Source organism: Lycorma delicatula, chromosome 3 (assembly GCF_047948215.1).
Source record: "Lycorma delicatula isolate Av1 chromosome 3, ASM4794821v1, whole genome shotgun sequence".
Taxonomy (NCBI): Eukaryota; Metazoa; Arthropoda; class Insecta; order Hemiptera; family Fulgoridae; genus Lycorma; species Lycorma delicatula.
The window spans coordinates 128,397,793-128,420,090 of record NC_134457.1 but is presented as its reverse complement, the minus strand read 5'-3'; the positions used below and the strand labels follow the sequence as shown (position 1 = coordinate 128,420,090).

Genomic DNA, 22,298 nt, shown 5'->3' with positions numbered 1-22,298 from the left:
TCACCTTTTTCACTGATAGTATATCTGAACACCATTAATGACACTCCTCATCAACAAAGATATAAATCTGAATTGGGACTACAGCTATGTGTTCAGATAGATCAAGGGCTTCTCTAAAATAATTAACAATTGAACCTCATCATAGCATTCCACAACTTGCGATGTAGTTCATGTGACAAATCCTCACCAGTTGTAAACGATCATCAGAGTTCACCTTCAGTTTACAGTTCGAAGCAGGGGTTAACAGCTCTAAACAGGGCAGTTTAAAATTATACATATACTTGGACCATCCCTCCACAAAGTTAAGAAACAAAAGCATGGCAGACATTTAATAGATTAAGATTTAATTATTTCTGACAAATTCTATGAAGTTATAGAATCAAGATGAAAATGGATGGCAACTTTCACTGATTTACGCTACAATTAATCTACATTTAGACAACTCATGAAGAAGAAGCCAGCTATAACATCTATGCTAAAGGTAATTAGTCAGGTTAAATCCTTTGTATTAAAAAAATATACCTTTAAAGACAAAATAGGCAAATTTAGAGGCGCGCAGCCACTAATTAGCAGAAGACATATAATGTAATCCTGGTGTAAAAAAAAAAATAGGGCATATATACAAGGATATAAATCAAGAGATATTAAATTAAAAATTATTATATATTATTAAAAAATATATAAATAAATAAAAAAATGTGAAATTTACAGATATCAATTGCATATACTAATTAAGAATGAATTTGCTCAAAATTTAGATTTTAATAAATAAATCACAATTTCTGCTTTTATCAAAAAAGATACATAATTTTTATTACATTTACCAAAAAATTTTAGCTACTTGTATTTCTAAATAATACACAAGCACTATTTGAGTAAAAATATTTAAAATAATCCAAACAGCAGTTTATATAAATAAATATAATCTTATAAAAAATTATTTTTCCAATTTAAACATAAGAGACGTTAAAAATCAAAGAGTGAGGACATAATATTTTTTCAAAGCAGCAAGCAGAGTTGTTAGGGTTGTTCAGAGAACTGAAATTAATATAATAATTTATTAATAAGCAGGGGAAAATAAAGTTACTAAAAGAAACAGCCATTAAAAAAATTAAGTAGATTTAATTAAAAGAAAAAACTGTTTACAAAATTAATAATTAAAATTTCTTGCAGATTTCTATAAATAATCTACAATTTAAAAATTATAAGAATTAATTTTTCTTATGTAAAGTAATATACGAGGTGCGACAATAAAGTAATGAGACTGATTTTTCTTTGCAAGATGTGGCAACCCTGCAGCTTGAGTAGGCACACCATCTTTGACCTTGGTCTATAAGCTACTTCTAGTCCAAGCGGCACGTTGATGCAACTGCTCAGTCGTGAGTTGTGCTGTAATAATTGAACACGTGTTTGTGTCTCTCATCAAAGAAATGAAACCGCAAAATATTGCGCAACGGTATGTCATTTCGTTTTGCATTAAATTGAATGAAAACGCGACGACAACTTATGGTAAGCTTCAGAAGGCTTTTGGAGAGGAGGTTATGTCAAGAGCTCAAGTTTTTCGGTGGCATAAAATTTTTAATGAAGGCAGAACGAATGTTGAAGATGAAGACCGCAGTGGACGACCATCAACCTCACGGACAGATGTCAACTTGACCAGGGTGCGTGAAATCGTACGATCTGATCGAAGATTATCCGTGAAAATGATTGCAGAAGAACTCAACATCAATCGAGAAATGGTTCGTCTAATATTAACTGAAGATCTTGGTATGAGAAAGATTTGTGCAAAAATGGTCCCCAAAAATCTCACACAACAACAGCGAGAAACGCGGAAAAATGTGGCAACCGATCTGTTAGAGCAAATGGAAATCAATCCAGATTTGTTGAGCCGTGTTATCACCGGTGATGAAGGTTGGTTTTTTCAATACGATCCAAAGACAAAACGCCAAAGTTCGCAATGGTGCTCAAAGGGATCACTCAGACCAAAAAAAGCTCGCATGTCAAAGTCAAAAGTGAAATGCATGCTTGTGTGCTTCTTCGATTCCAACAGAATTGTTCATAAAGAGCGGGTGCCTCCTGGACAAACAGTTAACCAATATTTCTACAAAGAAATTTTAGAAAGACTTCGTAAATGAGTTCTTCGTGTCCGTGCCAACATTGCTGATAATTGGATTCTGCATCACGATAATGCCCCATCCCATACTGCTCTGTCAGTACAGCAATTTTTAACCTCAAAACAAATTTCAGTTCTACCACAGCCACCTTTATTCACCAGATATCGCTCCGTGCGACTTTTTTCTATTTCCAAGAGTCAAAATGGCGGTCAAGGGACACCATTTTCAAACAACACAAGATGTCCAAAAAGCTGTGACGAGGGTCTTGGAGGATATTACAGAAGATGAGTTCCAGAAATGTTACCATCAATGGCAAAAGCGCTGGAATAAGTGTGTACAATCAGAGGGGAACTACTTTGAAGGAGACAACACTAAACATGACTAAAACCGTAAGCAACATTTTTTTTCATATCAGTCTCATTACTTTATTGTCGCACCTCGTATGTTGAAAACGAACAGACAAATAATGTCAATACTGATCATGGAAGACAATAAACAGAAGTACATATGCAAATTACAGCAATTAAAAAAAGGAGATAATTTGATCATGGGTTAACACAAATTGTTTAAATTAAAAAAAAAAAAATATCACAATTTATGAAGAAGATTTATAGATTTCAACACAAACTTATGTATACAATAAGCCAAACAAATCAATGTAGTATGGTTCTTTAATTGCAAATTTAAAAATATATACATGTAGGATTGTCCTAACATATGAACAGAAGATGAAATTTATAAGAGTAGGGATACCATATATATATATATATATATATATATATATATATAATTAATTATTATTAACACTTCATATTTAGTCGTAACAATCTTAGTAATTATTAATCAAACATCACTAAGATCTAATATTTGATACTTACTAAATAATCTATGATTGTGATGCTTGTTTATAAACAAAATATGCTATTTGCAAATTTAAATAAACAATTTATAACTTGAATAATAACAATTAAAAATATTTTACTATGATGGCATAAAAAACTGGGGGTAATTAATTTACATAAATGACGTAAAGAATAAACATTCTTTAAGTTTTGACTGTTATACATTCATAAAAGATTATGAGCAGTAGCAAATGCATGCTGAAGCACAGCAATATTCATTGTAGGATATTTGAATTAAGAGGTCCAACTCACTGAATCTAACATGAACAGTTATTATCCAAATGCCTTTATAGATAAACCATAGAAATAAATTAAGTCTTTTCTATGAAATATATTACACCTACTTGAATGTATTAATTACATCCAGATATATTAATAGTACTCTAATTAACTCTTCAAATAAAATTTAATTAATTTTTTTACCATGATTTATAGCTTATCCCAAGACTGGTCAATTTAGGACACAATGAAACCAATGATCAACTGTTTACAGCCTGTTACTGATATATATATATATATATATATATATATATATATATATTATATCAGTATATGTTTAGAAAAACAAACATGGGTATAATATAAATTCATAATTAATATACTGAGAAATATACTTGTGGATATAACGAATATGGGTAAATTTCATATTTGAAAGTATTTAAATACACAAATTTATTCTTTGTAACTGAAACTCTTCTAAACAAAATAAGGCATATTTCACAATCCAGTTTTTATAAAAAATTTAATTTTTAATAATTCTCTTTAAAATATATAAATTTAAATAAAACCTTAATTAAAAATAACTAAGCAGTAGTATTGGAAGATTAACAACTTTTTTTTTGAGAAATTTTCCATGGAAATGATAGGAACAGCAATGTTCTACTGCACAATTATTAAATAAAATGTTAGCCTTTATAAAAAAAAGATATAAAAAAGAATAGGTTGCTGCCGATTGAGGTTAAAAAAAATCCATTTTCCTCAACTGAATATTGTAACTACAATAAAAATTTATTAGTAACATAAATGTCACATGGCAATTATCAGATTTCTACATTTGGTGTTATTTGACTAAATAATTGTTACAATCTATTAAGTATACACAATCTGATTTTTACTGAAGAAAATTTGTACTCTCAAATATATTCAAAATAAGAAAAATCATTATATTAATATGATTAAATCTTTTATTATTACTTACATACAGCAGGTATGATTTTTTGTAAAACAGGTTTCAGGCTCAGCCCACAGTCAAGTACAGCCGAGCCATTCTAGCAAGGCATGTTTCTCTCTACTTACAGCTGTACATCTACACCCATCTGTAAGTGCCTTGCTATTACAGCTTGGCTATCCATTACATTAATTCATAAATTTCTCATAGCTTTTAAAATTCATATGCAACAATAACATCAGACTCATCATATATATAAAACTATAAATTATTATAAAACTCTGTTTAGCACATCACTGTTTTTATTTTTAATAAAAAGTAGGTTAATCTCTATTCTATGAAAACAGTTCTTCAACTCAAGAGTTTTCATAGAATACAGATATTTAACCTCATCTATAATAAAAATAATGATGATGTGAAGTGCTTCACAGAATTTTTATAATAATTTATAATTGCATATGATAAGTCTGATTTTAATGTTGTATATGAAATTTTGAAGATATGTATAATTTATGCATTGATATAATAATATACTTGGCAATGGGCTGAGCCCAAAACTGGTTGTACAAAAAATCTTATCAGCTATATGTAAATAATAATACAAATTTAATCACATTAATAAAAAATTCAGGAAATAATTTTCACATAAATTTTATTATTTATATAAATTCAGCAACAAAGAAATAATTTCATTTTAACCTTGTAATAAAATAAATAAATGGAATAAATTTAAGGACAGCTTCTACTGCATTAAGCATAAAAATATGAAAAAATGATATATTAATAATACTTTCATAATATATATCTGTACCTATAAAGCAACTTGCCCTGACTGACTGATTCATCAATGCCCAACAAAAACTACTGAAGAAAAATTGATGAAAATTTGTATACATGTTCTTATAGTGTGAGTGCACAGTAGAAAGGATTTTTTTGAAATTCTGAGTTTTAAGGGTAAAATTGGAGTAACAATGAAATTTACTATTTTCTTTCATTTCTTGGTAACAAATGAAGATATCAACTGTTTTTTTGGTAATCTTCATGTGAATATATAACAACTAATTTCTAGATTTTTTGAAATTCAATTTAAAAGGTTAAAATGGATTTTGAACGGTTTTTTTTTTTTTTTTTAAATCTGGCCATCTTTTTTAATTTCTCAGTAACAAATGAAGATATCTTAACTTCATTTTTGGTATGTGTAATTTTCATGTAAATATATAAAAATTATTTTCTAGATTTTTTTAAAAATTCGACCTTGAAAGGGTGAAGAGAGGTACAAAAATTTGAACAAAGATTAGAAATTTTTCCCCATTTCTGACTATACTAAATGAGATATTCACTCATGAGGCTTGCAAAATACTCTTCAGATAAATATCTAAAAACCATTTTCAGGTTTTTTGAATTTTGATTTTCTAAGGGGTGTGATGGTGTATGGAACGGCGCCTCAACTGCCACTGTTACTGTATGTACAGTGTAACTGGCTGCACCTGCCTCCAGTCACTTGACTAAAAAACATAAAAGTAATTAAAAAATTTAAAAAAAGAAAAGAGAAACAAAGTACAGTTTCCTCCTAGTACTGTTTGTTGGGTAATGCTTACAACCACACAAAATACATTTTTACCCATACAAAGTATGGGTATTTATAATATATTCTTAAGATGGAGACCAAATGTTTTGAAGCATTCTTAGATCAGAGTTTTAGGTCCTGAATTGACCAAACTGTAGCTCTGAAAAAAATTATAATATACGAATATTATTTATAGATTGAACAGGCTTTAATTTTCGTTTATCATTATTATTCTCACAAGCATGAGTTTAATGAACACAGTGGGGTCCAAGGGGCACAGCCCTATGGCTAGACGGGAAGAGTAAGTAAGCAAGCCATGACCAGCTAAATATTCCCTGACTGTGATGGGAAAACCATATAGCACGGACATAGCCGCAACAGGGATGCTAGTACATATATATATAATCAATATATAATACACTGAAATGTATGTGTGTATACACACAAACACATAATGATTTATTATTGAATATGCACTAATATTCAATAATTGAATTATTTTGAATTGTAGAAATCCAGTAATATAATACTCTTAGCAAATCAACATTATTTTTTTAACTTACAAAAAGATTTGGGGCTATCATTTGTACTAATTAAACATCATTAAATTACATCTTAAAATAATTTACTGTAACAATTAAAAATAAAAAAGAAATATATAAATCATTACATCAACAGTTTTAATTAAAATATGAAAATACGTACAAATCAGTAACACTATTTATTTAGAAAAAGAAATTGTGGAATTTTTAGTCCATGAATATGATAAATTTTCCAGAAATCCTTTTTTCTATATAAAGTGTAGTTATTTAAAAAAAAAAGTGAATACCATCTTTTAACAGGTTTTTTTTTGCCAACAATTATATGATTGCTCTGATATACATCTCTATTACTTTCTGCTCTGGGATAATCACTTAAATATGTCTTGTTAACATTCTACTTATACATTATCTGTTATCTTTATAACATAATGATTCAAAAATATCCATAAATAAATTACAGTAATATGAAATAAAATTTAAATGACAAAAAAAATTTTAAAATTTCAACATTTCAAATTTTTTTAAATATAATTTTCACAGTATTTATATCTTTATATTAATATAGTAAAACAAACTAACTCTATAGTTAGGAATTACCTAACATTATTTCACGTACTTAGTATTAATAATAGAAAATGAAAAACCCATACACACGGAAAAAACAAAATGAGCATGATTCATGTAAAGTATCTAATACAGACAGGTAAAAAGAGAATTCAATTTCATAAAGTCCACCGATATAATTAGTTCAATATTTTTAATTAATATAAGAAATCAAAGTAACAAAAATGTATTTCAACATGATCCACAAAATATATCTTCATAAAATTCTTATACAGTTAAGAGAAACAAACTGTAATAAAATTATCCATATCTTTCCAGTTAACACTGGTAAGGCTTAATGTCATTCATAACCGTAAAACTATACTTACGTGATAAAACCTGAGCTGCAAATATTCTATTACGAATCAATTAACATTTATGTTTCCATCTTACATTAAAATTATATTTATCAAAAAGATTTAAATGATTGATAAGAATTATTACCTAAAAGTAACATTACCTATTTTATAAAAAAAAAAAAATATATATATATATATATATACTTAAACAAATTTCAGAGTACTCTTAACTATTTTCTCAGAGAAATAAATTAGTTTCAATATTTTACTTGATATGGATAACATAAATTATTAAATCAAACGAAATAATATAAAACAATCAGAGCTAAATTCAAACAACCTAATATCAACGCATTACTACAATAAACAACGTATATCATATGAAAATATCCAGTTCAGAGAGATCTTTTTCACAAAGGTGAATCCATATAATTATAAATATAATAATATTTATTAAAACATTTACCCTAACTAAAATATAGATCAATCGAAGCTTAATTTAAGACGGAGAGCGAGTCAAAATGAGACCACATGCGGGGTGAAAATTTAGGTCCACAAGTTGGGAAGAGAAGAGCCATCACAGGGCTCAGGTACAGGGGAGACCGATCCCCAGGCACCATTGTTCTCTCCACTTACACTGCTCGCTACTGATGCAGAACCTGCAGAATGATGGGCTCCTAAATCAGGCCTTTGTCATTTACTATTCGCCTGAAGAGCTGTATTAATCTGTGACCATAAATCTTTTTTACAAGATTTAGACCTGAAATAATAAATTTATTAAAATTAGTATAAAAACTCTTAAAATATAACAATAATTACTTAATTAATGTAAACTGCAAAACCATAATCATGGTAATTTAATTATCTCATAAAATAACAAATATTAGATGTAGAACAAAAAATGTATAAAACCCTTTAAATGTCAGATCCTATCAGATCGGATATTACAATAAGTTCTAAACTGCCCAGTCTGATTAAATCAGATTGTTGCAACTATTTTTATTATCTATTATTAATTCATTAATGGACTGCTAGATTATTATATACATGAAATATCATCCTGTCTATTATAATATACTCCTGAATTTTGCTCAAAGACTTTGCTGTTTCTTTACTCCACTAAATAACCAGATTGGCAGCTTCATGTCTATCTACGTATGCTTTGTATATGATTGAGATAGTTATAAAATGTTTTTATCAGTTATATTAAAGACAATTAACTTAATTACAATTATTTTTAAATAAATTTATTTCCCATGGTAAACTTGTTCAGTATAATTGGTAAACCTAATAGAAAACAGTTGTTTTAACGTCTAACTTTGCCTAATATCTATTATTTACTACAAAAAAAATTAATTACAGATTATTGGTGAAAACACTTTATTAATTTATTAAATGGATTTTCCAGAGTTAAAAATAGCAAAAAATGAATTTACACTTGGTATTTTTAATATAACTTTCACTTCAGATCTGGTAGTCAAAAAGTTAACATCCCTATATACAAAAACCCTAAAAAAAAAGATAAAATATATACTTTAGAGAAACTTTTGAATATAATGATTAGATCACAGATCTATTTTAAGTTTAACCAGGAGCCTCAGTTATACCTCTTCTTTGTCTGATGTAAGTAAATATGTCTGAAATTCTAATAGTATGTAAACAGCAAATGTAATAAAATACGGAATTAGCAGTAAACTTCTTATACTTTCTTCTCATAGAAGCTAATCCATGAAGTTAAAAATTTTTAACATTATGAGAAAAATTTTGGATTCAATCCTCATATTTTTACCCAAGCCTCATGTATAGAAAAATGGAATGCTAATAAACATATCACCTAAAATAAAAAAAAATTGAATTTACTGCATCACTAATAGTACATTTCATACATTAATAGTACTACTTTAATAGTACAACATTAAAAGGAATAGTAATACATTAATAGTAATACTTTTCTGTGTAATTTATACATTCATTAATATTTAGAAGTGTTTAAACAGTGTAGTATGATGTTTGGGAGTGTATAGTAGTAATAAAAATTCTAGATATCAGTGAAGGTCTAGTCGGGGAAAAAAACCATGAGAATGTAATTGGTAGTTCTGGCTTATGAAAATTGTTGACTTACTTAATTTACTAGAAATAATTCAGCCATCAATTCAGACCATTTTGTAAAATATAAAGAATGAACAGACCATAAAATGATCTCAACTGAAAAAATATATCCTTTCTTTAAAACAAAATCAATAGATATAAAATTACTGCGGCTTCAAAATAAGGTACTAATGTTTACACCAAAATAAATAAATGTGAGGGAGAGGCATGATAATGTTGATTCAAACACCAATAACAAATAATTAATCTGTACTAATGTTCTAATAAATGTAGGGACATTCTGAAGGTTTTATTACAAGATTACGTCTTTTTATCATAAGTATATTAATGCAAAGTATATGATACAAATATAATTTATTTTTCACTAACATCATCATTTATTAAAATAATGATGTTTTAATAAATACATCATTATTTTATCAACCTTTTTGATTGTGGGACCTACAACACAATCAATCAGTACACACTTTTTTTACTTAATATCACCACATAAGCTTGAAGCCTGTGTGTAGGATACGGAAATGGAATTTTGTAGCATATGAAAATGCCATGTCTGACTGGGATTTGAACTCGGGACTCCAGATGAAAGATAGAGACGCTATCATTTACTTATTAATTAAATGATTATGTTGTATGATACCTATATTTAGCTCAGCTTTTTTAACTTCATTATTATTTTTCACTCATACACAATAGAAGATGTACATCATAGAATTATGATTGCCTTTTAATTTATGAAATAATGTACTTCATGGATATATTATTTTTGTCTGCATTCCCAGCAAGTCTGGCATGCCAGGAATTCCTCTTGGCATGTTCAGATAAATTTGGCAGAAGAGTATTTTATTGAAAAAGATAATACCCCTAATTAGGTTCTGACATATTTTAGAAAAAAATGTTTAATTTGGAACAGATTTCTCCAAGCAGTTAGAAGGTTTAGTACTAGAACATGAATGTTGTATGTGCTTATGAGCAGTGTTAAGCAAATAAAAAGTCTTTTAAGTTTTTATCTGTTTAAGTGTCTCTTATATCCTGTTTCTCATTTGCTTTAATTTTTTACAGAAAGAAAATATATTAAAGGAATAATCTACACATAATATAAAACATAATTTGTCAATACATAATTTTGATAGAAAAAAATTAAATACAGTCGTTTATAAGCCTGTAAAAAAAAATTACCATTCATGAACTACGAAACAATTACTAAATTGTGTTATATTAATAATTAATTATTCAAATTAATGTTAAGGAAACCGTATGCATGTAACTGCCTAGAGTTCTAATAGGACAAAATCAATCTGAAAAGGCATTCTTCTATTCAGAATATGTAAAAACTACACCTAATGCAATAACAATTTTGAACTAAATCCCCAAAGGATCTCTCTAAATTCAACAGCTCCATAAAGCGATATGAAAATTTTAAATTAATGGCTGCTTTTCTACTGCTGGTCTGGTCCATCCAGGGCCAATTGAAGGAACTGTAGATCATCTTGAGGCAAGCCTATATACATATACCGCCTGAAATATACATAATAACAAAACAGTTTTGAAAATTCTTCAAGAACCTTACCATTGATATTAAATAAGTCATCATTTTCGTATCATAAAGTAGAAGAAATTTGAGTTTAACAATTTCAAGGAATTCATCTTTAGTGATGAAGCAACTTTTCATATGTATGAAAATAATATAAATTATAAATGCGTATATAGGAAGAAACAAAAATCTCTCCTTAGGTTGCTGAACATGCGAGAGACTGATTGGTGAATTGACTGAAAGGTGAATGTTTTTGTCCTAAATCAAAGGTTAAGACAGAGAGCATTTTTCTTTTCAGTCTACACTTTCAGGGACAATGTATTTAGAAAAGTGGCTGATATTGCAATTTAAGAAGATTGGTTATGATTCATGAAGGATACAGTATCTGTGCCCCACTATTTCCTGATGTGATAGAAACCAGATCAGTGAAGCTATAAAATGGAAAGATGACGATGTTCCATATATGTGTGAGATTGCATGGATTTTGGTATAAATGTCTACCACATACTAAATATGGATGCTGAACATCTGTGAGGGATGGAAAAAATATAGAATTTTACCTTCAATGAAATACAATTTAGAACAAATAAACTTAAAGCAAATCAAATATTTTTTAATCCATATCATTTACAAAGAAATTCTTAAAATGCAGTTACAGTAATAAAAACAAAACAGACACCCTAAACTAAGAGATACCTCTCTACCTCCTTCCAACCAATTTATAGTCAAATTGATGATAACAATATGTTAGCTTTGTTACCAAAGAAAGCAGGGGCAGAAAAATGTGAAGAATACAGAACAATTAGTTTAACATCAAAAATCTTAACTAGAATTCTATACAGAAGAATTGAGAGGAGAGTGGAAGAAGTGTTAGTAGAAGACCAATTTGGTTTCAGGAAAAGTATAGGAACAAGGGAAGCAATTTTAGGCCTCAGATTAACAGTAGAAGGAAGATTAAAGAAAAACAAACCAACATACTTGGCGTTTATAGACCTAGAAAAGGCATTCGATAACGTAGACTGGAATAAAATGTTCAACATTTAAAAAAAATTAGGGTTCAAATACAGAGATAGAAGAACAATTGCTAACATGTACAGGAACCAAACAGCAACAGTAATAATTGAAGAACATAAGAAAAAGCCGTAATAAGAAAGGGAGTCCGACAAGGATGTTCCCTATCTCCGTTACTTTTTAATCTTTACATGGAACTAGCAGTTAATGATGTTAAAGAACAATTTAGATTCGGAGTAACAGTACAAGGTGAAAAGATAAAGATGCTACGATTTGCTGTTGATATAGTAATTCTAGCTGGGAGTAAAAAGGATTTAGAAGAAACAATGAATGGCATAGATGAAGTTCTACGTAAGAACTATCGCATGAAAATATACAAGAACAAAACAAAAGTAATGAAATGTAGTAGAAATAACAAAGATGGACCACTGAATGTGAAAATAGGAGGAGAAAAGATTATGGAGGTAGAAGAATTTTGTTATTTGGGAAGTAGAATTACTAAACATGGACGAAGCAGGAGCGATATAAAATGCCGAATAGCACAAGCGAAATGAGCCTTCAGTAAGAAATATAATTTGTTTACATCAAAAATGAATTTAAATGTCAGGAAAAGATTTTTGAAAGTATATGTTTGGAGTGTCGCTTTATATGGAAGTGAAACTTGGACAATCTGAGTATCTGAGAAGAAAAGATTAGAAGCTTTTTAAGTGTGGTGCTATAGGAGAATGTTAAAAATCAGATGGGTGGATAAAGTGACAAATGAAGAGGTATTGCGGCAAATAGATGAAGAAAGAAGCATTTAGAAAAATATAGTTAAAAGAAGAGACAGACTTATAGGCCACATACTAAGGCATCCTGGAATAGTCGCTTTAATATTGGAAGGACAGGTAGAAGGAAAAAATTGTGTAGGCAGGCCATGTTTGGAATATGTAAAATAAATTGTTAGGGATGTAGGATGTAGAGGGTATACTGAAATGAAACGACTAGCACTAGATAGGGAATCTTGAAGAGCTGCATCAAACCAGTCAAATGACTGAAGACAAAAAAAAAGCTTTGTTACTGTAAAATATAAAGTTATGTCAATAATAAAGAAAATGTAGTTTGTTAGTGCTATGAGTTAAGATCAAATTTTTGACTGCATTTAAATCGCCAAGATGGTTTACATCAGTTAGTGACCTGATATAAAGCACCTGACAAGTTATCTAGCTCAAGTCAATTAATGGTTATAAGGCATGAGAGGAGGGTGGTGGAAAGCATAAAGGAGAGAAGTAAGATAAACTAATAAATTGAAACAGATCAAACGGAAGAATTTATAGATTCATACACAGTATAATGTTTTTACCTGCGTATAGACTGAAGCCATTCTTTGAACTGAGTGTTGCCTTCAGGTGTGATTTGAAATGCAGCTCTTGCAGCACAAACTATGGAAACAAAATCTTCATAATCTCCAGTGGTCAGATGATACAGTTTCTGATGCATGCACTGAATGTACCTTTAAAAAGTATAACATAAACCACTTATTTTTACTTATATGATTATTAAAAAATGTAAATTCTATTACATAACATAATTCATTACATAAGTACGTGCTGCAATACTAAATACATGCTCCAAAACGTGTTATATTAATAATAATAAATAATTATAAACTGATTTTTCCCAAAATAAGTAATAATTTAATGATATTAATGTCATAATTCTAATATAATAAGCAAACTTACATTTGCTGGCATTTCTGTACAAGTGGAGTAAGGGCAGAACGGAGATGCTGCATTACAAGGCTAGGATTGTTACGTGAGAGGTAGTGGGCAGCCTCTAGAGCAACATCATGCAACACAAATGGACTTACTATGCTGTTGACAGCACATACACAAAACTGATGCAAATACTGAGTACCTGGAATAACAAATAAATATGTCACAATAGTTCCTTAAATATAACTTTTAAAATCATATTAAAATTAAGATAACATACAATTTAATTAGCATATACAGTGTTTCATGATGAAACTGAAAGAATTTCAGGATCTGTTCTAAACATGAAAATAAGTAAAAAAGTTATTATAGTTATTAATTATAAATATGGATTCAGAAACAGTCTACATTCAAGTTGCAACAAATTTCACCTTTTTTCAGCTCCAAGAATAAAATGAAGCCATAAAAACTTATTACAAACTTATTATTTAAATATCTGTTCAAAATGTCTTCCTTTTCTGTTAATTCAATATTTTGCTCAACCTAAAATTCTTTGGATCATTCTTCTTAATATATGTAATACTTTCATATAATTTCAACTGCACTGAAGATTCTCATCATTAATTTTTTTTTTCCAGTCCTTTTTGTTCATATATTAAAAACTGCAACTGCCCCCCACAGACAATATTTGATTGGTGTTAAGTCAGATGTCCTAAGAGGCCAATTTATTGGTTTGCCTCACACAATCCAGTTTGTAAGTCTTATATTTAAGTAATTCCTAAATTCTTAACATAAATGAGAGCCTGTTATGCTGAAAAATCATTTCTTGTCTCCTTAAGTAGTGAAACATCTTCTAAAAGAGATAATAAATTACTGCCTAAGAAATTTAAGTACACATTTTCCCATAAGACGATCTTCAAAAATAAATGGGCCAGTGATATGCTAGTCAAAAATACCAAACCAAACAATAACATAAAACCTGTGTTGGAAATTACTAAAATAATTAATTACTGTATCAAGTGAAGTTTTGAAACTTTGTGATTATTTAGTTAATCATTAACAACTCTTGAAAAATTACCTATCATTAAATAAAATGAAACATATTTTGTGATGGTTTGTTATTTTGAAGCTACAGACAGAAATTTAAATGTAGCAGAATATTTACTGCAAGTGGAACAAGTTCAGATTTTCTTTACAAACTATTTGCCATACTGTACTGTGCAACAAAGCATTTTGATCTGAAATTTGTCTAGTACAGAGCCACTAGGTAGTATAAAACTAGGTTGAAATTATCATAGATTCTGTTCTTCTTTGACAAGAAACTGTTCTTGAATTTCGACAGAATATGATCATAATGGAAAATAACCATTTGCGCATAAATACTGAAAACCTTCTATTATAAACTTTCTTGATATTCACAATCTGTAGCAAGCATATTTCCATTACAACAAATAATAAAATTATAAACAAAAATTTTGTCTGCATATTCTTCATTCAAAAACTTAAAAGGCATTTTTAGAAAGTGATACAAACAATGAAATTTTCTTCAATTTTGAAAGCGTACAAAATTACTCAAATGCAATAACAAATTTCAAGTGTTTATCAACTGTTAACATCACCAACCTACAAAATGAAGATTTCTAGATTAATTTTTTTCTATTTATAAAAAATGAATATTTATTTATTTTTATTAATGAAATTTTTCTTTCTTTTTTAATGAATTCTTTCTTTTCTTAAATTCATTTTAATGAATCTTTTATTTTTTAATGGATTTTCTTTTTTAATGAAATTTAAAGAATCCTATTAAACTATCATCTTACTTAATTTTTATTTTTATTTATTCTTAATAATTAATTTTGTTTCTACAATTTTTCAGTATGAAATGATCTTTGCTTTGGTTTAAAATTATGATTCAGTAATTTTCTGCCATGTTTCACTATTTGGTTTTCATTAAAAAATTTATTTAACTCTTCATATGTTACATTATGTTTTCTTGGTATTAAATTATTTACAAATTCTGTCTCAACATTTTATTTGTTTAATGATAGGTAATTCAATGAATTTTCTGAAAAGTCAAACCTGAAAAAATTTGTTTTACAATAATTTTTTCTCAAAAAAATTAGACAGAATTCTGTTTTATTAAATTAGTTTAATTCAATTGTTCTATTAAATTTTATAGTTTCAAAAATTACGCTAAACCATCAAATTAACACTTAAATTTAAGTTCTGAGAATTTCAGTATAACTTAATTTTACCCTTGGAGATGAAATTAGGGTGAAATTTAAGGCAAGCTGTAATTTGAAAATGAAATGTTTCTGAATTTTTTATTCATTTTCACTTGTAGAACGTGTTCTGAAATTCTTCTGATTTTTGTGAACACTCTGTGTAGTAATAACCAAATAAATGTAATTATATCTGTAAAAACTTACAAAAAAAGTTTAATATAAAAATTTGTTATATATCAGTAATTAAAATCTAAAGCAAGTTATACATTAAACAAACTTACCTAACCTTTAACTGTACAATGTAACCTCAATTCAAACTATATATCTCATGTCAAAAATAATACTTTTTACACCGTATCAGTTATTGTAAGGATAAAAAAGTAAATAAATCCTTGAATTGCAAGCTACACTATGATTTTCAAAAACAGTTTAAAACTACTTAACATACTCCTTTTAACTGCTACTCCTTTAATTCAATACATTTTAAAGGATTTTTTCTTCAAGTATAAATTCACACACGCACACACACACACACATGTGCGCACGCTTAAAATTCTCAACAGTGAGATAAGCACTCATGAAATCAATTACTGTAAAACTGCTTTGCTTATATCTTTTTAAGAGAATAACAATTTAAATAATATTAATATAAATTTAATAATACATATTACTTATAATATTTATTACAGTTTATAAACAATGCAGCAATTTTACAATATAAAATATACAATTTTGTAAAATCTTTATTTTTTATAAACACAAACAATTTATAGTATATACTTTTTAGTAGAGATGAAATTTTAATTTATTGTAGAAAAAATGTAGAGAAGAAAAATATAAAATAAAATTTTATAAACTTTCATTAAATAACTTCTTTACAAAAAATGTAATCTAATTTCAACCAGGAGTAAATTTTATGTTGTATCAAAATATTAGTTTTTCCTAGATCTTAATAGTTTATATAATTTTATATCTAACTTTTTCTGTAGGTTTTTTTTAATATACACTGTTCATTCATGTCCAGCAGTCATCATCTTTATGCAAATTATTAAGTAATGTTATTTTTAACTGAAATCATTGCAAAAACTGAGTAAACATAATTTAACTTGTTGTATTCCATCAATATATATCTTGACTATTGTTAGGTTGTAATACATCATCATATATAATGTAAAAATACTGAAGAATATTTTCATAAGATCTTATTGTTTGCAGATTTTTTCAAACCTTATCATTTTCTGTAGTTTTTGTTTAATACACAGCAAATCAGCTTATTAAGTTGTTTAGTATCATATAAAAAGCCATTTATACAGTTTGACAGTTGCTGACAGGTACATTAATAACATTTATTTTTCAAATAAACTGATGAAAATATATGAATATGAAAAAATATGAATTTCTCAGGAATTTAGTCAAAAGATACATCATTTTGCATATTTGTAATTCGTAATACACATTTTATATCAAATTAAAACAAAAAAATTGTAGTAGAAAATCAAAATCCAGATTTTTACTGTTTAAATATTGACTCCCAGCTAATTAAAATGTATAATCTTACACTAAAAAATAAACTTAAGTATTTTTCTAAAAACACATTGGTTTATACAAGGGATATCTTTAAAGTAAAGATTGCTGGGAAATTTTTCTCCTACAGGTTTACAAACTTGTGTCGTTCATGGCCACACTAGTAATGTACAATTGCTGTCTGTAAGTTGTTGCGTTATAGTATCTTTGATTACGTGTGAGTTATTTGTTGTAAAATGAATAGGAAAATTGATGTTGTCACTGACTGTGAAATACAATGAGCCATATGTTTTTTAAACCACCAAAACATTAAGCCTGCTGAAATTCATAGGCAGTTGGTTGCTGTAAACAGAGATAATGTAATGAATGAAAGAAACGTCCAAAAACGGTGTGAAAGGTTTAGAAATAACAGAATTAATTTGCAAGATGAAGAATGTTTGGGGAGACCCATGATAATCACTGAGGACTTGTTGAAACGTGTCTATGATGAAATAAGAAAAGATTGTCGCTCAACGATTTCTGACCTTGCCCTTCTTTTTCCTAATATTTCAAGAGTTGGATGTTATTGGTTACATTGTTCATGACCATTTATGTTTTAGAAAGGTTTGTGACCGTTGAGTGCCACATGTCTTGAAACATCACAAAAAAATCCAAATGGGATCTGCTTTTGAATTTTTGATGCGCTACACAGAAAAAAGTGATGAGTACCTTAATTCAATCGCAGCCGGCAATGAAACATGGATTTTGCATTACACGCCAGAGAGAAAATGGCAGTCAAGTGAATGGCGTCATCCTCAATCACCAACCAGACCAAGAAAGGTCAAGCCACAGCCATCTGGACACAAACTGATGGTTACAGTCTTTTGGGATCGGTTTGGCATACTGCTGATTGATTTCATGCCATGTGGAACGACTATAAATGCAGAAAAGCCTTCTGTGAAACTCTACATAAGTTACGGAATGCCATTCAAAATTGGTGATATGAGTGGCTGACTGACGGCATCATCCTGGTGCACGATATGTCCACATCCGATACGTCCACATGTTGCGGGTTCGACACGTGATTTACTGAGAACCTTTGGATGGGAAATTTATGATCACCCACCATACAGTCCGGACTTAGCTCCTTCTGATTACCATTTGTTTGGGAAATTGAAAGAACTTTTGAGTGGTAAGCAATTTGCAGGTGATGACGAACTTAAAAATGCTGTTAATCAGTGGCTAAATAGACTGACGGCAGAAAAATATGACGAGGGTATATTGAAGCTGGTGTATCGCTATGATACACCAGTAGTATAACGTATGTAATTTAAGAGAAATAAAAGATATTTATTAAGTTTCAGAATAGAATTTTTTACAATGAAATGATCTTTACTTTAGAGATAACCTTTAGTAGAATTTCATGATAGCTTATTTTTTTCAATAAATTATGTTTCATATTCTGTTCTTTTATATAATTATATTATGATACTTAGATTGACTAGGTACTCTAGCGGTATCACCATTCAAGCTTTTTGACTGTTACTAATCCTGGGTAATCAATTAAAACTGGTTCAAACCAGTAAAAACTGAATAAAACCAGTTAAAAATGGTTAACCATCAACTAAATGACTTTTTACAGCTTTAATTGGATTCATCCATTTTTATTTGTTTTTATAGTTTTAACTGATTTTATCTGCTTTTATTAAGACAAGTTTCTAAATTTACTAATAACATGCAACATCCACTTAATGAACAAGCACATTTAGAGAATGACGGATTAAAGGAGACAGCTGTTGTTATTAAAAATTAAAATATTTATTAATATTTATATATAATATTTATTAATACTATTACAATATTTATTAATGACTTAAAATAATTTTCTTTACTATTATCCATTTACAAAAATTTATCCATGTTAAAATTTCTTTTTAATCATTTTAATAAATATTTGAACATGGATTTATACCTGAAGGTAAGGTTTCTGAAAAAATGTCAAGTAAAGTAATAACAATTATTAACATCAATTACAAGAATAAATATTTCTTTTTACTTAATATAAAATATTTCTAAATAATATTTTATAAACAAAACAAAAAAAAAATCAAAATAACTGTGTATCTGAAAAAAGTAGGACAATGTAATTGACAGAAAATTAGTCTACATGCATCTGCAGAATTCACACTAGATCATATCTACAGTGGAGGGTTAAATCAACATAAAAAGAAACTAGAAATGCTATTCTGAAATTAATTTTATTGGCAGTAGAAAATAAACTTTTACCTGGCATAAAATGGGATAGCTACCAGCAATCTATTATCTCATTAAAACACACATAATTCCCACCTATTCTAGTTAGTGGATGAAATAAATTCTGTCATTGTTACTCATGTAAACTGTAAGGTGAATAGCATGATTACTTAGGAAGCAGAAAGAGATAATGAAAGTACAAGATATAATAATGATTACATTACAAAAATTTTGAGTAATAGTATTCTAATAGACTGGATGCTGAAATTATGAAAAAGAACACAGATATTCACAATAAGATATTGAACTACATATAACTTCTTTTTCACTGCTTTTGATTCACAATGAAAAAAAAAATCAGTGTCACTTGCTATTGACAAAAAAATAATGCAGAAGCTTCTAGGTACCTTCAGTTACAATTTTTTACAATGTAAACTGTGGTAATTTTCTTTTTTTCATTAACATCATTACTTTAATAATATCATGTACACTGCAGTTTAAACAAAATTAAATAACATTTTAAAGTAGATGTGAAATTTATACTGGACACTAAAGTTACTGAACTATTATATCTATATACTCGACTATTATAACTATATATATATAACTATTATGAGTATATATAATAAAGATATACATGTATAGTAAATAATATGCATGGAGTAAGAAACAAATACTAGTCAAGACAAGTGAAACATATACTAGGTGTAACAATGACAAACATAAAACTAAGGGATAAAAAAGAATAATTACAGAAAACTTTAACAAAATTCAAAGGACAAAGAAAACTGACTAGGCATAATGATCAAATATATATATTAGAATAGGATCAATTTCTTCCTCATGCGATTAAACATTGTTCTAGATAACTTCATATTTTGATAAATGAACACAGTTATTTAGATAAACTTACCAAGTTTTTTAGCAATTCTAAGAAGCCATTTAACATCTTCACCATAAGGTGGATTACGAGCATATTTGGCTAGAGGTCGGTCATCATGAACTCTACGAGCTAATGTTTCCAGAGCCAACATACCAACTCTGTATGCTGCCAACAGATACCGTAGTTGTGTTTGGCTGAACTGGCTGGTACTTGGTTGTTGCCTATGTACCTAATAATATAAACACAACAATGAATTTCTAAAAAAAAGATGAACTGTAATTCAATTAAAGAATGTGATTTAATTAAAATAACATTATCATAGAAAATGAAAAAATAATCTATATAATAAATAAGATGATAGTAAATATGAAATCATTACAAAAATTATTATTATTACAATTAAGTGCCTTCGTATAATTTAGAAGTAAGCTGTTTATTTCCGTTTTGAAATCAACTGGTATGAAGTAATTATTTAGTTCTTCAGAATAATTAATTTTGTTAAATTTAGTTACTTTCTAATGATATAAGGAACTTTATTGAAAGTAAAAATTAAATACAAACCAAAATTGTTTAGGTTCAAGTAAAGTAGGGACTTGATCTCATTCCATGATAAAAATAATTTATGAGAACTATATGATAAAATTTTATAGATATAAATTTTACATGCACTTTTCTAAAATGGATGATATTTATGATCATAAAATACTAAAATGCAATCGTGAAATTTCAACAACAGATTCTGACACAAAAGCAGTGTTAATAGAGAGGAACATAACTCAGTTAAGGCAATTTTTTTCTTTTAAGTATAAAAAATTTAAAAAAAATCATTTTATTGTAAATCAGAAGGAGAAATGAATGGAACAGATTTTTTAATAGATTGGAAGAGCAATCTGATAATGATAATATAACATGCATGATCCTATAAATAAATCATATCTAAACAACTTGCTTCAAGAATTTCCTTTTCCCAATCTGAATGTTGGTAAGTGAAATGTGGTGTTATAAGAACTACACAGTTTCTCAGTTTATTACATAAACTAGATAAGCAAATCATAAACACTGCATATTATTTATAATTTGCAAACTGCAAATTTTTAAAATTTCAAGTATATCCAAGTAAAAATGAACACGATTCAACAATTTCACTACTTTCACCATTACCAAATTTAATAATTTCACAATTTCTAAAACTATCATTTAGTTTGATGAGGTTAAATGAGGTAACCTCTCATTTAAAAATGAAAGAAGAAAAATATAACAAGTTGATACAAAAGAAATTATTAAATTATTTTTAAAATTTTTCATTTAATTATATAAATTTAATGAAAACAAAGAGAACTGCCTGGATGCACATGATAGAATTGCCTAGAGGAGAAAGAATGCTGTAAACCAATTCTAGGATTGATTACTAAAAAAGAAAAATACAAAGAAGTACATCATAATATCTATTTAAAATCGAGCAAATATACAAAGGTGCATTTTTTAAATTTCTTAACAACTCCAATTAGAAATCCAGTTGTTCTTTAATGTAAACCCTACATTTGACAAAAGTATCATTTGGAATATATTTCTTATATAAATATATCTGAGAAAAAAAATATATTTTTAGTTAGAAAGCAATATTAACTTCTGTAGCCTCTTTAATGGGTTGTCACTTTTACAAATAGCTCAAACAGATAAGTACAGCCTGTAAGAATTTTAAGACTGGACAGGAGAAACAAAATCATATTCTGCAAAACCTTTAAGAAAAAAACAACTAGCTTGTTTCCTGAGTGTTCAGTAGCACTGCACTTATTAAACTTTTAAACCAAACTGCAGCGTTAATTTCATATTAAAAAAAAAAATAACACTTTTACTAACTATATTTTTGATAGTCGCAGACTAGTACATA

At 28.1% G+C, this 22,298-nt stretch overlaps 1 protein-coding gene across 1 annotated transcript in view; it reads right to left on the bottom strand.

Annotated features, from left to right (window-relative positions):
* Positions 1 to 7,365: 7,365 nt before the first annotated feature.
* The window catches only part of Dora (zinc finger SWIM domain-containing dorado), a 132,625-nt gene continuing 117,692 nt past the window's right edge, over positions 7,366 to 22,298 (bottom strand). Inside the window, exons 25-28 of the mRNA XM_075359204.1 lie at positions 20,438 to 20,636; positions 13,571 to 13,745; positions 13,192 to 13,341; positions 7,366 to 7,955 (exon numbers count right to left, since the gene is read on the bottom strand). Coding sequence (XP_075215319.1) covers positions 7,889 to 7,955; positions 13,192 to 13,341; positions 13,571 to 13,745; positions 20,438 to 20,636 — 591 coding nt within the window. The 3' untranslated portion in view covers positions 7,366 to 7,888. The remainder of the gene's footprint in view (positions 7,956 to 13,191; positions 13,342 to 13,570; positions 13,746 to 20,437; positions 20,637 to 22,298) is intronic.